Raw genomic sequence first — 16,873 nt, forward strand, 5'->3', positions numbered from 1 at the left:
AGTTCTGACTAGGTTTGGAATGTCTGGGCAAGGGACATGTAAAAGGGAGAGGAAAAACAGAACTTCCCTAGACAGAACTGGTGAAAAGAACACGAGAGAAGAAAACATGATTTCCAACATTAATCATAACAAAAAGCCATTATGTCTGTGCTGTCCCCACCCCATATGCTCTCATAGGTTTCATAACAGCCCTACATATTGCCATAGCTATCTAGCTTTTCAACAAGCTTTTAGCACACCAAAACAAGAGAGGCCAGAGTTGGTCTGAACTGAGCAAGAGGACAGTGTACAGTACTATACTGGCTTGGTGAGGAGGTATCCCCCTTTCCCTTTGGTGAGAGAGTCAGTCTCCAGTCTCAGCACTGAATGGCAGTGAGGCACAGCTGCCCTTGCCATCAGGTCAGGGCACCCAATCACGCAGCTGCAACATGTTTGGTTGTAACCACAGTCGTAACCGGACCTGCACTGTTTAAACCCCACCACCCCTCTCAGGTCCCATGGGGCAGAGTTACCAGGGTTGCCCCACTCTGACCCCCAACAACCCTGATCTGTCGGGATTCGGGGGCCCCTGTGGGAGGACGAGGCCCGCTTCCCGGGTCAGACCCCCTCCAGAGGTGAGCTATCCTGGGACAGGGCAGGAGGGCGTGGTGGGAGGCGGCGGTCGCATTACCTCATCATCGGGCGCCCTCCCAATCCATGACCCAAAACTAGACCCAGAGTTCTGTTTGGCTTTCTAATTGGCAGGCGCCCATTCTCCTTCTAGGTTCTAGTGTGGCCATTGTTCCATATAAACCAATAAGCCTAGCATTACATCTGAAGCCACTGGAGATGTGGGACTGAAATCTCTCTCTTCTTAGAGCACAGGCTCTTTTCTTTAGCTTCACACTTGGGTGCCTTTATGCATTGAAGGTCTCCTGGATTGTGCAAACACAGTTGCAGGCAGGGTGGTGTGTGGGTGGGTGGGTAGGTGGGTATACAGTTACTCCCTGCCTTACCTGGATGCTAACACCCCCTCGGATTAGACTGAGCTGAGTTAAGACATCCCTTATGGGCAGTGGATTCTCAGGTTAGCTATCTCTTACACTCTGGGCACTCACTCACTGTAGGAACTAACTCTCTCCAGAGAGAAAATATGTGATTTAATCTGTCTATAAAGCGGAACAGATTTAGGCCTAAATGCTGAAGTAACAGTAGCAGTTAAGAGTCAGACTGAATACAGTCTGTTTTATTCTGTTTTACCATGTAAATACGGTCAGTTCCATTCCCTCTCCAGTTTAAAAACCAATCGCATTCATCACTTTACACCATGGGTTTCTGTGCTGACCGGTCACTCACCATGAAGCGCTGTGGCCCGAGGGGCTCTGACAGGACACAGTACTGGACAGCCAGGTTGATGTAGCCTGAGCGGTAGGAGCTGATCTTCCTGTGGCCCTGGACCAGCTTGTACAGCTCCACACACATCAGACCTGCCACCGCAGCCGTGGTCGTGGCTATAGCCGGGATGATGCGCCCCGCGATCAGCTTACTCTGTGGATGAGGGCAAAAAGAAGCTCCAGTTAAAAGAGAGTGTGTGTGTGTGCTTGGTTTTACTATCCTTGTGGGGACCAGAAGTCCTCACAAGGATAGTAAAACAAGGAAATGTGGGGGGGATATAGCGGGGACATTTCGCCGGTCCCCACACGGAAAAAGGCTATTTTAGGCTTAGGGGTTAGGTTTAGGGTTAGGGTTAGAATTAGGGTTAGGAGTTAGGGTTAGAGTTAGGGGTTAGGGAAAATAGGATTTTTATTGGGAATCAATTTTTTGGTCCCCACAAGGATATCAAAACAAATGTGTGTGTGTGCATGCGTGCGTATGTGAGGGGGTGGAGCGGGTTGCCGCTAACTGCCTGGAAATGCATGTGATCTTTTGAGATACAGGGAAATCTCTGAGAAGTCTCATAGGATCGCTCTTTCTGTCTCTCTCTGTCTCTCTCTGTCTCTGTCACTTTCTGTCTCTGTCACTTTCTGTCACTCTCTGTCTCTCTCTGTCTCTCTCTGTTTCTCTCTGTTTCTCTCTGTCCCTCTCTGTCCCTCTCTGTCTCTCTCTGTCTCTCTCTGTCTCTCTCTGTCACTCTCTGTCTCTCTCTGTCTCTCTCTGTCTCTCTCTGTTGTGTCACTGTGACACGACAAAACAACGAGGATTCTAACCTTGTGACGATCAGCTGTTGGGATGTCGTAGTTCTCTGCCCTCAAGTTAGAGGCAGCCACTATGTAGTCCATATGGAAGTTATTATCATCATCCTGTAAATACAATTCATCATCTTTATAATACATTAATTAATGAACCCTTAATATCCAAAGACCCCATACACTGTTATGTTTTATCCTTCAGGGAACACCTGCCACAGGAGGAACATCATTCTGAAGAGGAGACAAATGGAGATACATTCTGACATACAGTGGCTTGCGAAAGTATTCACCCCCTTGGCATTTTTCCTATTTTGTTGCCTTACAACCTGGAATTAAAATGGATGTTTTGGGGGGTTTGTATCATTTGATTTACACAACATGCCTACCACTTTGAAGATGCTTGAATACATTTTTTGTATTGTGAAACAAACAAGAAATAAGACAAAAAAACAGAAAACTTGAGCGTGCATAACTATTCACCCCCCCAAAGTCAATACTATGTAGAGCCACCTTTTGCAGCAATTACAGCTGCAAGTCTCTTGGGGTATATCTCTATAAGCTTGGCACATCTAGCCACAGGGATTTTCGCCCATTCTTCAAGGCAAAACTGCTCCAGCTCCTTCAAGTTGGATGGGTTCCGCTGGTGTACAGCAATCTTTAAGTCATACCACAGATTCTCAATTGGATTGAGGTCTGGGCTTTGACTAGGCCATTCCAAGACATTTAAATGTTTCCCCTTAAACCAATCGAGTGTTGCTTTAGCAGTATGCTTAGGGTCATTGTCCTGCTGGAAGGTGAACCTCCGCCCCTGTCTCAAATCTCTGGAAGACTGAAACAGGTTTCCCTCAAGAATTTCCCTGTATTTAGTGGGGCAATCATTATTCCTTCAATTCTGACCAGTTTCCCAGTCCCTGCCGATGAAAAACATCCCCACAGCATGATGCTGCCACCACCATGCTTCACTGTGGGGATGGTGTTCTCGGGGTGATGAGAGGTGTTGGGTTTGCGTCAGACATAGCGTTTTCCTTGATGGCCAAAAAGCTCAATTTTAGACTCATTTGACCAGAGTACCTTCTTCCATATGTTTGGGGAGTCTCCCACATGGCTTTTGGCGAACACCAAATGTGTTTGCTTATTTTTTTCTTTAAGCAATGGCTTTTTTCTGGCCACTCTTCCGTAAAGCCCAGCTCTGTGGAGTGTACAGCTTAAAGTGGTCCTATGGACATATACTTCAATCTCCGCTGCGGAGCTTTGCAGCTCCTTCAGGGTTATCTTTCGTCTCTTTGTTGCCTCTCTGATTAATGCCCTCCTTGCCTGGTCCGTGAGTTTTGGTGGGCGGCCCTCTCTTGGCAGGTTTGTTATGGTGCCATATTCTTTCAATTTTCTAATAATGGATTTAATGGTGCTCCGTGGGATGTTCAAAGTTTCTGATAATTTTTTTTAGAACCCAACCCTGATCTGTACTTCACCACAACGTTGTCCCTGACCTGTTTGGAGAGCTCCTTGGTCTTCATGGTGCCGCTTGCTTAGTGGTGACCCTTGCTTAGTGGTGTTGCAGACTCTGGGGCCTTTCAGAACAGGTGTGTATATATACTGAGATTATGTGACAGATCATGTGACACTTAGATTGCACACAGGTGGACTTTATTTAACTAATTATGTGACTTCTGAAGGTAATTGGTTGCACCAGATATTATTTAGGGGCTTCATAGCAAAGGGGGGTGAATACATATGCACGCACCACTTTTCCGTTATTTATTTTTTAGAATTTTTGAAACAAGTTATTTTTTTCATTTCACTTCACCAATTTGTACTATTTTGTGTATGTCCATTACATGAAATCCAAATAAAAATACATTTAAATTACAGGTTGTAATGCAACAAAATAGGAAAAACGGCAAGGGGGATGAATACTTTTGCAAGGCACTGTACGTTACATACATTATTACATCAACAGCTGTGAGATGAAGATAAGAACAACTGATTCTCAGCACATCCCTGTCTAAACGCTGTTAGCCATATTAAAGCCAAATGAGTCAATGATGTCATGCCGTGGTTCGTCTGCTTTGAGCTCTGAGGCCTTTGTGTCTGTGTCACTTTAATCACACGAGTACATGACTTATTCACCCCTCTGCGATGTAGTGGAAATCAGATTCCCCTGTGAGCGACACTGTCTATGAGCTCATGCCTCAGCCAGCACAGCCCTACAAAGGCTGGAGAGGGCGACAGTCAGTCAGGGGCAGCTGGAGGGGTCGTGAGGTAGTCACACCTGGCAACCCGATTCTGCAGAATCCGTTTCCTCACATTCCAGGCATCTGTAGCATGACCTCGCCAGTTGGTAGAGGTAGAGAGGAGGAGGAGGTGGACGAGGAGGAGGAGGAGGAGGTGGAGGAGGAGGTGGAGGTGGACGAGGAGGATGAGGAGGACGAGGAGGAGGAGGTGGAGGAGGAGGAGGTGGACAAGGAGGATGAGGAGGTGGACGAGGAGGAAGAGGTGGACGAGGAGGATGAGGAGGTGGATGAGGAGGAGGAGGAGGTGGACGAGGAGGATGAGGAGGTGGACGAGGAGGAGGAGGTGGACGAGGAGGGGGAGGTGGACGAGGAGGAGGAGGTGGACGAGGAGGATGAGGAGGTGGACGAGGAGGAGGAGGAGGTGGACGAGGAGGATGAGGAGGTGGACGAGGAGGATGAAGAGGTGGACGAGGAGGATGAGGAGGTGGACGAGGAGGAGGAGGAGGTGGACGAGGAGGCTGAGGAGGTGGACGAGGAGGAGGAGGAGGTGGACGAGGAGGATGAGGAGGTGGACGAGGAGGATGAGGAGGTGGACGAGGAGGATGAGGAGGTGGACGAGGAGGATGAGGAGGTGGACGGGGAGGAGGAGGTGGACGAGGTGGATTTTTTAAATATTTTTTTAAATTTTATTTCACCTTTATTTAACCAGGTAAGCCAGTTGAGAACAGGTTCTCATTTACAACTGCGACCTGGCCAAGATAAAGCAAAGTAGTGCAATAAAAACAACACAGAGTTACATATGGGGTAAAAAAACAAAGTCAGAAATACAACAGAAAATATATATACAGTGTGTGCAAATGTAGCAAGTTATGGAGGTAAGGCAATAAATAGGCTATAGTGCAGAATAATTACAATAGTATTAACACTGGAATGCTAGATGTGCAAGAGATTATGTGCAAATAGAGATACTGGGGTGCAAAAGAGCAAAATAAATAACAATATAGGGATGAGGTAGTTGGGTGGGCTAATTTCAGATGGGCTGTGTACAGGTGCAGTGATCGGTAAGGTGCTCTGACAACTGATGCTTAAAGTTATTGAGGGAGATAAGAGTCTCCAGCTTCAGAGATTTTTGCAATTCGTTCCAGTCATTGGCAGCAGAGAACTGGAAGGAATGGCGGCCAAAGGAGGTGTTGGCTTTGGGAATGACCAGTGAGATATACCTGCTGGAGCGCAGACTACGGGTGGGTGCTGCTATGGTGACCAATGAGCTAAGATAAGGCGGGGATTTGCCTAGCAGTGATTTATAGATGGCCTGGAGCCAGTGGGTTTGACGACGGACATGTAGTGAGGACCAGCCAACAAGAGCGTACAGGTCACAGTGGTGGGTAGTGTATGGGGCTTTGGAGACAAAACGGATGGCACTGTGATAGACTACATCCAATTTGCTGAGTAGAGTGTTGGAGGCTATTTTGTAAATGACATCGCCGAAGTCAAGGATCGGTAGGATAGTCAGTTTTACGAGGGCATGTTTGGCAGCATGAGTGAAGGAGGCTTTGTTGCGAAATAGGGAAGCCGATTCTAGATTTAACTTTGGATTGGAGATTATTTATGTGAGTCTGGAAGTTGAGTTTACAGTCTAACCAGACACCTAGATATTTGTAGTTGTCCACATACTCTAGGTCAGACCCGTCGAGAGTGGTGATTCTAGTCGGGTGGGCGGGTGCTAGCAGCGTTCGATTGAAAAGCATGCATTTAGTTTTACTAGTGTTTAAGAGCAGTTGAAGGCTACTGAAGGATTGTTGTATGGCATTGAAGCTCGTTTGGAGGTTTGTTAACACAGTGTCCAATGAAGGGCCAGATGTATACAAAATGGTGTCGTCTGCGTAGAGGTGGATCTGAGAGTCACCAGCAGCAAGAGCGACATCATTGATATACACGGAGAAAAGTGTCGGACCAAGAATTGAACCCTGTGGCACCCCCATAGAGACTGCCATAGGTCCAGACAACAGGCCCTCCGATTTGACACACTGAACTCTATCTGAGAAGTAGTTGGTGAACCAGGCGAGGCAGTCATTTGAGAAACCAAGGCTATTTAGTCTGCCAATAAGAATGCGGTGGTTGACAGAGTCGAAAGCCTTGGCCAGGTCGATGAAGACGGCTGCACAGTACTGTCTATTATCAATCGCGGTTATAATATCGTTTAGGACCTTGAGCGTGGCTGAAGTGTACCCGTGACCAGCTCGGAAACCGGATTGCATAGCGGAGAAGGTACGGTGGTATTCGAAATGGTCGATGATCTGTTTGTTAACTTGGCTTTCGAATACTTTCGAAAGGCAGGGCAGGATGGATATAGGTCTGTAGCAGTTTGGATCTAGAGTGTCACCCCCTTTGAAGAGGGGGATGACCGCGGCAGCTTTCCAATCTCTGGGGATCTCAGACGTTATGAAAGAGAGGTTGAACAGACTAGTAATAGGGGTTGCGACAACTTCGGCGGCTAGTTTTAGAAAGAAAGGGTCCAGATTGTCTAGCCCAGCTGATTTGTAGGGGTCCAGATTTTGCAGCGCTTTCAAAACATCAGCTGTCTGAATTTGTGTGAAGGAGAAGCGGGGGGGGCATGGGCAAGTTGCAGCAGAGGGTGCAGAGTTGGTGGCCGGGTTAGTGGTAGCCAGATGGAAAGCATGGCCAGCTGTAGCAAAATGCTTGTTGAAATTCTCGATTATTGTAGATTTATCGGTGGTGATAGTTTTTCCTAGCCTCAGTGCAGTGGGCAGCTGGGAGGAAGTGCTCTTATTCTCCATGGACTTTACAGTGTCCCAAAACTTTTTGGAGTTAGTGCTACAGGAAGCAAATTTCTGTTTGAAAAAGTTAGCCTTTGCTTTCCTGACTGCTTGTGTATATTGGTTCCTAACTTCCCTGAAAAGTTGCATATCGCGGGGGCTATTTGATGCTAATGCTGTACGCCACAGGATGTTTTTGTGCTGGTCAAGGGCAGTCAAGTCTGAGGAGAACCAGGGGCTATATCGGTTCTTAGTTCTGTATTTTTTGAATGGGGCATGTTTATTTAAGATTGAGAGGAAATTACTTTTAAGGAACAACCAGGCATCCTCTACTGACGGAATGAGATCTATATCCATCCAGGATACCTGGGCCAGGTCAATTAGGAAGGCCTCCTCGCTAAAGTGTTTTAGGGAGCGTTTGACAGTGATGAGGGGTGGTCGTTTGACCGCGGACCCGTTACGGACGCAGGCAATAAGGCAGTGATCGCTGAGATCCTGGTTGAAGACAGCTGAGGTGTATTTAGAGGGTGTGTTAGTCAGGATGATATCTATGAGGGTACCCATGTTTACGGATTTAGGGTTGTACCTGGTAGGTTCGTTGATAATTTGCGTGAGGTTGAGGGCATCTAGCTTGGATTGTAGGATGGCTGGGGTATTAAGCATATCCCAATTTAGGTCACCAAGCAGTACAAACTCTGAGGATAAATGGGGGGCAATCAATTCACATATGGTGTCCAGGGCACAGCTGGGGGCTGAGGGGGGTCTGTAGCAAGCGGCAACAGTGAGAGACTTATTTCTGGAAAGGTGGATTTTTAGAAGTAGAAGCTCAAACTGTTTGGGCACAGACCTGGATAGTATGATAGAGCTCTGCAGGCTATCTCTACAGTAGATTGCAACTCCACCCCCTTTGGCAGTTCTATCTAGACGGAAAATGTTATAGTTGGGGATGGAAATTTCAGAATTTTTGGTGGCCTTCCTGAGCCAGGATTCAGACACTGCTAGAACATCAGGGTTGGCAGAGTGTGCTAACGCAGTGAATAACTCAAACTTAGGAAGTAGACTTCTGATATTTATGTGCAAGAAACCAAGACTTTTGCGATTACAGAAGTCATCAAATGATAGCGCCTGGGGAGTAGGAGTGATACTGAGGGCTGCAGGGCCTGGGTTAGCCTCTACATCACCAGAGGAACAGAGGAGGACTAGAATAAGGATACGGCTAAAGGCTTTAAGAACTGGTCTTCTAGTGCGTTGGGTACATAGAATAAAGGGGGCAGATTTCCGGGTGTTATAGAAAAGATTCAGGGCATTATGTACAGACAAGGATATGAAAGGATATGAGTAAAGTGGAGGTAAACCTAAGCGTTGGGTAACAATGAAAGAGATAGTATCTCTAGAGGCATCAATTGAGTCGGTCTCTGAGTGTATGGGGGGAGGGACAAAATAGCTATCTAAGGCAGGTTAGATGAGGAGGAGGTGGACGAGGAGGATGAGGACGTGGACGAGGAGGATGAGGAGGTGGACGAGGAGGATGAGGAGGATAAGGAGGTGGACGAGGAGGAGGAGGAGGTGGACGAGGAGGATGAGGAGGTGGACGAGGAGGATGAGGAGGATAAGGAGGTGGACGGGGAGGAGGAGGAGGTGGACGAGGAGGATGAGGAGGTGGACGACGAGGAGGAGGAGGTGGACGAGGAGGAGGGTCTTAGTCACATCCAAGGCAAGGTGACATCTGATACTTACCTGTCTTACCTCATCAACCCTACTCACCTCGCCAGCCACACTAATCAGTCATCTGCACTACACAGCTCCAAACCTCATTTAACGATAGATAGATGAGGCGGGGGAGTGAGAGAGAAGAGAGAGAGTGGGAGTGAGAGAAAGAAAGACAGAAAGAAAGAAAGGAGAGAGAGGGAGGCTCAGGTTCCTCTGCATGACAGTGACTGGCTGCACAATGGAAGTGTTATGGAGGAACTCTTGCCCCCTGGGCTGTGTGAGTGTGCCGCTTCAAAGGGCTGGGTGACATGGTGGTGGTAGACCATGTGAGATGGGGAGCGGGGGCTAGGGGGGGACACTGTAGACAGGGATCCTCAGTGACCAAAACTCCCTACAGCCCCACAAACAGTGCTAGAGGTCCTCAGGCCTAGTCACTGCAGACTATTTATTCACCACTGTTCTGAAGGTTGTTTTTAACAAGATGTGCGCTCTCTAAAATACTCCCCCTTGCAGTAGCAGTGCAACAGAGAGGCCCCAGAACACAGGACAGGCCTGTTTCCTTAGACACTGAGCCACCGCAGTGTGTGTCCTGTTAGGGACTAGAACAGACAAGGGTCATTGAGGACCCAAAGACGAAACTGCATTTTCTTTGCCCCATATAGAGTTCAGCGTGGCCCCCTGCCCTCTGTGTGGTCCCTAACACTATGCAGTGTTACCAGTGGAGATATGGCGAGCATGGCGCTGGGCTCTTATTACCTTCTCAAAGTCAATGGGGTGCATCTGCAGGGCTGCGCTGTTCACTGGAGGAGAGGACAGCTTCTTCTGCAACTCCTCCAGTCGGCCTGTGTCTGGTCAAATGGAAAATAAACACATAGGCCTGAGAAACAGGCATATAACACAACATACAGTAGATAAATGGACAGTTTCCTCACCCAAATTTCCACTCTCCCTCTCCTCCTCCATCTCCTTGTCAGTGAGATGGATCTTGACAGTAGACTTGGGGGTGAAGGCAGGTATGTGGACCCTCTCTAGGACGCTCCTGATGGCAGAGCAGTCTCGTGTACCCACAATCCCATAGATCTGCCCATAGAGGTTGGCTGCTGCCACCACATAGTCCATATGGGTGGTCTACAATACATGACAAGATAACACAAACTGTTAATGACCCCCCACCTCTACATCTCAACAGTCAGAACCAGACCCGCTGAGGTAAAATAAATAATTACATTACACACATGCTGCTAACTCAAACAAAACCCACAAATCCACTTTGGTCATATTAGGGGTGGTACAAAGACCACTTCCTACCATTTGCACGTGAGGAGCAAAAGCTGTGGAAAATGTTAATATCTGACAGGATGTTCCTCATGGATAAGGTTGGGTAGGTTACTTTCTAAATGTAATCCGTTACAGTTACTAGTTACCTGTCTAAAATTGTAATCAGTAACGTAACTTTTGGATTACCCAAACTAAGTAACATAATCTAATTACTTTCAGTTACTTTTGGATTACTTTCCCCTTAAGAGGCATTAGAAGAAGACAAAAAGGATCCATCAAACGCATTTGGTGTGTCATCATAGTGGTCTCTGGCTTGTGGTCAGACTTGCTCAGGTGGAACAAACTTAAACAGAAAGGTGTCATAATGTATTTTTTCGCAAACATTGCTCTGAATTTTAAAGTAATCCAAGAAGTAATCATCTAGTTTTTCAAAAGTATCTGTAATCTGATTACAATATTTTTGCTGGTAACGTAACTGATTACAGTTAAGAGTTTTTTGTTATCGGATTACATGTAACTGATAAAACATATTGATATTTTTTGGTTATGTCCAGAGGTTTTTTTCCCTTAAATGTAATCAGTTACTCCCCAACTCTGCTCATGGAATATGGCCACCACATGATGACTGGGCTGTTTGAGCTATCAGCAGAGTCACCCAGTAGTTACCAAAGGAAAAAACCCTCTGGACTTAACCAAAAAATATCAATATGTTTTATTGTCACATACACCAGACAGATGCAGTGAAAGGTGTTGTTTTACTAAGTCAGCCATTGTAGTACGGTGCCCCTGGACCAAATTAAGGTTAAGTGCCTTGCTCAAGGGCACATCAACAGATGTTTCACTTTGTCAGCTCGGGTATTTGAACCAGCAACCTTTCGGTTACTGGCCCATGCCTCTAACCGCTAGGCTACCTGCACCGTCAAGCCAGAAAACAAGTCAGAAAACCATCGCAATTTACATCAGTTTAAAACCTCCCATCGGTGACCAACAAACCCCCTTGTGATTCATCATGTCGATTTTTTAAAGTAATGTTTACCATTGAATACATCAGAGGACTGTAAAAGATTCATAGGGTGGTTCCATTGATTTACAACTGCTATTAAATGGCATTCAACAGGCCATGAATAGGCTCTATGCTCTAGAAGCAGTCAGTGTGTTCATTGAGTCTTGATAAGAGGCATTCCTAAATACCATTGTTGTTGTCCTATTGTCTGTCTGTGAGAGCTGCAAGCCCAGACCTAAGGACAGGTGAGGTGACAACCCTCACACCGGGAGAGAGGAGGGGAACAGAGAGGAGAGAACAGAGAGGAGAGAACAGAGATGAGGGGAACAGAGAGGAGAGAACAGAGAGGAGAGAACAGAGATGAGGGGAACAGAGAGGAGAGAACAGAGAGGAGAGAACAGAGATGAGAGAACAGAGAGGAGAGAACAGAGATGAGGGGAACAGAGAGGAGAGAACAGAGAGGAGAGAACAGAGATGAGGGGAACAGAGAGGAGAGAACAGAGATGAGAGAACATAGATGATGGGAACAGAGAGGAGAGAACAGAGAAGAGGGGAACAGAGAGGAGAGAACAGAGAAGAGAGAACAGAGAGGAGAGAACAGAGAGGAGAGAACAGAGATGAGAGAACAGAGATGATGGGAACAGAGAGGAGAGAACAGAGAAGAGGGGAACAGAGAGGAGAGAACAGAGAACAGAGAGGAGAGAACAGAGAGGAGAGAACATAGAGGACAGAACAGAGATGAGAGAACAGAGAGGAGAGAACAGAGATTAGGGGAACAGAGAGGAGAGAACAGAGAAGAGAGAACAGAGAGGAGAGAACAGAGAGGAGAGAACAGAGAGGAGAGAACAGAGATGAGAGAACAGAGAGGAGGGGAACAGAGAGGATATAACAGAGAGGAGAGAACAGAGAGGAGAGAACAGAGATGAGGGGAACAGAGAGGAGAGAACAGAGATGATGGGAACAGAGAGGAGAGAACAGAGAAGAGGGGAACAGAGAGGAGAGAACAGAGAAGAGAGAACAGAGAGGAGAGAACAGAGAGGAGAGAACAGAGATGAGAGAACAGAGAGGAGAGAACAGAGATGAGGGGAACAGAGATGAGGGGAACAGAGAGGAGAGAACAGAGAGGATATAACAGAGAGGAGAGAACAGAGAGGAGAGAACAGAGAGCAGGTGAACAGAGAGGAGAGAACAGAGAGCAGGTGAACAGAGAGGAGAGAACAGAGAGCAGGTGAACAGAGAGGAGAGAACAGAGAGGAGGGGAACGGGGAGGAGAGAACAGAGAGCAGGTGAACAGAGAGGAGAGAACAGAGAGGAGGGGAACGGGGAGGAGAGAACAGAGAGGAGGGGAACGGGGAGGAGAGAACAGAGAGGAGAGAACAGAGAGGAGGGGAACAAAGAAACAGAGCATAGGTGAAGAAAGACGAGGTGAGAGGAGGAGGAACGGAGAAGACAGGAGGAGAGGATCGGAAAGGTGAGGAGAAAGGAAGGAGGGAGAGCAGCGGAGTTAAGATAGGAGAGGAACGTAGCATAAAAGATAACAGAGGAGAGGAACGTAGCATAAAAGATAAGAGAGGAGAGGAACGTAGCATAAAAGATAACAGAGGAGAGGAACGTAGCATAAAAGATAAGAGAGGAGAGGAACGTAGCATAAAAGATAAGAGAGGAGAGGAACGTAGCATAAAAGATAAGAGAGGAGAGGAACGTAGCATAAAAGATAAGAGAGGAGAGGCGTGTTCACACTCAAACAACATTTGAACCCCTTGGTCACAGATTCTTCACCTCTATAGCTCCATTGTGTGCGCTTGTGCTTGTGCTTGTGTGTGTGTGTGTGTGTGTGTGTGTGTGTGTGTGTGTGTGTGTTTGTGTGTGTGTGTGTGTCTGTGTTTATGTGTGCGTAAAGGTGGTGATGAGGTAGATTTTATCCACCTTGCTTTGTCTGCAGCAGCAGGTAAGTGGTTCTCACAGGTTAGATAAGAACCAATCCAATATACAACCAGAGAGAATGTGAGGAGTGTGTTATCAGCTGAGATAATGACATTTCAAATCATTCCCGCTGACCGGTTCGACAGGCAAATGAGACAAATGCAGAACACTGTGTGTGACTGAGACTGAGGAAAATACAGTAGGCTGTGTAAAACTTACATTGTTGGGGTCAAAGGTCAAGGGATGGGGACATCTCTTTGCTCCAGACCAGAAAGGCAGACCTGAACTCGTCAACTGAGAAGAGACAGACAAAGAGTGAATTCTAAATGACATCAATCAATCACAGCAATAAATCATCAATACAATGAAGGTATTCAAAGCAAAGAGAGTCTTGTGGCTGTCCACACCAATCCATAGGAAATATACATGACACACCTAGATGATCATGGGATGGTGTTTTTTCTCGGCAATATGATAAACATGATATCTTCATAACCACAGAGTACATGGGATTTGTCCTTGTGCTTGGTATATGCATGACAATCACATTTTAATATAATACTTTCCCTGGGTCATTATCTGACGTGCCAACACCACATTCCCAGAGGCCATGCAGGCAGACAGCGAAACAAACAGACTGATGTTGTTATGAGTTGTGTTTACCACAACATTTGTTGTCCTGATAAAATAAGAACAGAGGAGCCTGAGAGCTTTGATCTAGCCAACAGTCCCAACAGTCTACCAACAGTCCCAACAGTCTACCAACAGTCTACCAACAGTCCCAACAGTCTACCAACAGTCCCAACAGTCTACCAACAGTCCCAACAGTCTACCAACAGTCCTAACAGTCTACCAACAGTCCCAACAGTCTACCAACAGTCCCAACCGTCTACCAACAGTCCCAACAGTCTAAACAGTCTACCAACAGCCCAACAGTCTACCAACAGTCCCAACCGTCTACCAACAGTCCCAACAGTCTACCAACAGTCCCAACAGTCTACCAACAGTCCCAACAGTCTACCAACAGTCCCAACAGTCTATCAACAGTCCCAACAGTCTACCAACAGTCCCAACAGTCTACCAACAGTCCCAACAGTCTACCAACAGTCCCAACAGTCTACCAACGGTCTACCAACAGTCCTAACAGTCCTAACAGTCTACCAACAGCCTACCAACAGTCTAACAACAGTCCCAACAGTCCCAACAGTCTACCAACAGCCTACCAACAGTCCCAACAGTCTACCAACAGCCTACCAACAGTCCCAGCAGTCATAACAGTCTACCAACAGTCCCAACAGTCTACCAACAGTATACCAACAGTCCTAACAGTCTACCAACAGTCCTAACAGTCTACCAACATTGCCAACAGTCTACCAACAGTCCCAACAGTCTACCAACATTGCCAACAGTCTACCAACAGTCCCAACAGCCTACCAACATTGCCAACAGTCTACCAACAGTCCCAACAGTCTACCAACAGTCCCAACAGTCTACCAACAGTCCCAACAGTCTACCAACATTGCCAACAGTCTACCAACAGTCCCAACAGTCTACCAACAGTCTACCAACAGTCCTAACAGTCCTAACAGTCTACCAACAGTCCTAACAGTCTACCAACAGTCTACCAACATTGCCAACAGTCTACCAACAGTCCCAACAGTCTACCAACAGTCTACCAACAGTCCCAACAGTCCCAACAGTCTACCAACATTGCCAACAGTCTACCAACAGTCTACCAACAGTCTACCAACATTGCCAACAGTCTACCAACAGTCCCAACAGTCTACCAACAGTCCCAACAGTCTACCAACATTGCCAACAGTCTACCAACAGTCTACCAAGAGTCCCAACAGTCTACCAACATTGCCAACAGTCTACCAACAGTCCCAACAGTCTACCAACAGTCTACCAACAGTCACAACAGTCTACCAACATTGCCAACAGTCTACCAACAGTCTACCAACAGTCTACCAACATTGCCAACAGTCTACCAACAGTCCCAACAGTCTACCAACATTGCCAACAGTCTACCAACAGTCCCAACAGTCTACCAACATTGCCAACAGTCTACCAACAGTCTACCAACAGTCTACCAACATTGCCAACAGTCTACCAACAGTCTACCAACATTGCCAACAGTCTACCAACAGTCCCAACAGTCTACCAACAGTCCCAACAGTCTACCAACATTGCCAACAGTCTACCAACAGTCTACCAACATTGTCAACAGTCTACCAACAGTCCAAATCATCTACCAACATTGCCAACAGTCTACCGACAGTCTACCAACAGTCTACCAACATTGCCAACAGTCTACCAACAGTCTACCAACATTGCCAACAGTCTACCAACAGTCCCAACAGTCTACCAACAGTCCCAACAGTCTACCAACATTTCCAACAGTCTACCAACAGTCTACCAAAAGTCCCAACAGTCTACCAACAGTCCCAACAGTCTACCAACAGTCTACCAACAGTCTACCAACAGTCTACCAACAGTCCAAACAGTCTACCAACATTGCCAACAGTCTACCAACAGTCTACCAACATTGCCAACAGTCTACCAACAGTCCAAACAGTCTACCAACATTGCCAACAGTCTACCATCAGTCTACCAACAGTCTACCAACAGTCTACCAACAGTCTACCAACAGTCCAAACAGTCTACCAACATTGCCAACAGTCTACCAACATTGCCAACAGTCTACCAACAGTCCAAACAGTCTACCAACATTGCCAACAGTCTACCAACAGTCTACCAACAGTCCCAACAGTCTACCAGCAGTCCCAATAGTCCCAACTAGGGCTGTGGCGGTCACAAAATTTCATCAGCCGGTGATTGTCAAGCAAATAACTTCCGTGCTCACGGTAATTGACATAAACACATTTAGCATCTCCTGGCTTCCACACATAGCCTACAAGCCACTGATGCAGACCTTTGGAACATCTACACTTAAAAAAGTCTAATAAATCCATGTAATTTAGCCTACACCTTCACAATAAATCCATTATTTATTTTAGACAGGTCTAAAGAAACATGATATGAAGAAAATGTAGACTATTTCAGAAGAACAGAATACCATACTCTGAGTTGTCTTTATGTTAGATCCTGATCTGGCTATGCCATATGGCTGTGGGCTACACTAGTTAATTTAGCAGACAAGATTTGCTTAGAATTTTATAGTATGAAGAATACAATTAAACAAAGCTGAATAAAATAGAAAGGATATTTTCTCCGAACGATTTGAGGGAGTGCGCACATGCGGCTATTCTGTGTTGAGCGGTTAAAAAAGAAACAGGTACTCCTATATGCTTAATTTAGAGTTATTAATTTAACTTTAGTTGTTCTATAAACGTTGGGCTATATGTTTTGAACTTTAATACATTGTAAGGTTGCATTATGCGACTAATGATGATTTGAAAAAAGTAGGATGAAAGGCATGAGCTCTGCTTTGTTTTTTTGCGCAGGCTGTACACACTTCATCAGTCTCATTCACAATTTGACAAGCACTTGATAACGCCTCGAATTTCACGGCAGCATCCACTTTGTGTGGCCCTAATGCCTCCTAAAAAAATCCATGTATTTTGTGGCCAGTGGCCGTTGTGCCCTTGGGCTAAATATAATAATTATAATTCCCTTCTCCCTGAGTGCTGCGTGCTCCGAAGCACCTCTCACTCACATGGCTCTCCATCACGTGATCTGGTCTTTTACAAGTGAAGACAGACACATCGGGGACGCAACTGCGCGCGTCCTTATCCAATTCCGAGGTGCATATTGAAGATA

At 46.4% G+C, this 16,873-nt stretch overlaps 1 protein-coding gene across 2 annotated transcripts in view; it reads right to left on the reverse strand.

Moving 5' to 3' along the window:
* Positions 1–16,873, reverse strand: part of uba7 (ubiquitin-like modifier activating enzyme 7) — a 115,550-nt gene that overhangs the window by 65,598 nt on the left and 33,079 nt on the right. Inside the window, exons 17-21 of one of the 2 annotated variants that reach the window (XM_041887540.2) lie at positions 13,310–13,384; positions 9,819–10,014; positions 9,643–9,728; positions 2,187–2,279; positions 1,336–1,527 (exon numbers count right to left, since the gene is read on the reverse strand). In XM_041887540.2, coding sequence (XP_041743474.1) covers positions 1,336–1,527; positions 2,187–2,279; positions 9,643–9,728; positions 9,819–10,014; positions 13,310–13,384 — 642 coding nt within the window. Of the gene's footprint in view, positions 1–1,335; positions 1,528–2,186; positions 2,280–9,642; positions 9,735–9,818; positions 10,015–13,309; positions 13,385–16,873 lie in introns of both variants that reach the window. The other variant, XM_041887539.2, reaches the window with a different exon arrangement.

Source organism: Coregonus clupeaformis, chromosome 10 (assembly GCF_020615455.1).
Source record: "Coregonus clupeaformis isolate EN_2021a chromosome 10, ASM2061545v1, whole genome shotgun sequence".
In the NCBI taxonomy this organism is placed as follows: domain Eukaryota; kingdom Metazoa; phylum Chordata; class Actinopteri; order Salmoniformes; family Salmonidae; genus Coregonus; species Coregonus clupeaformis.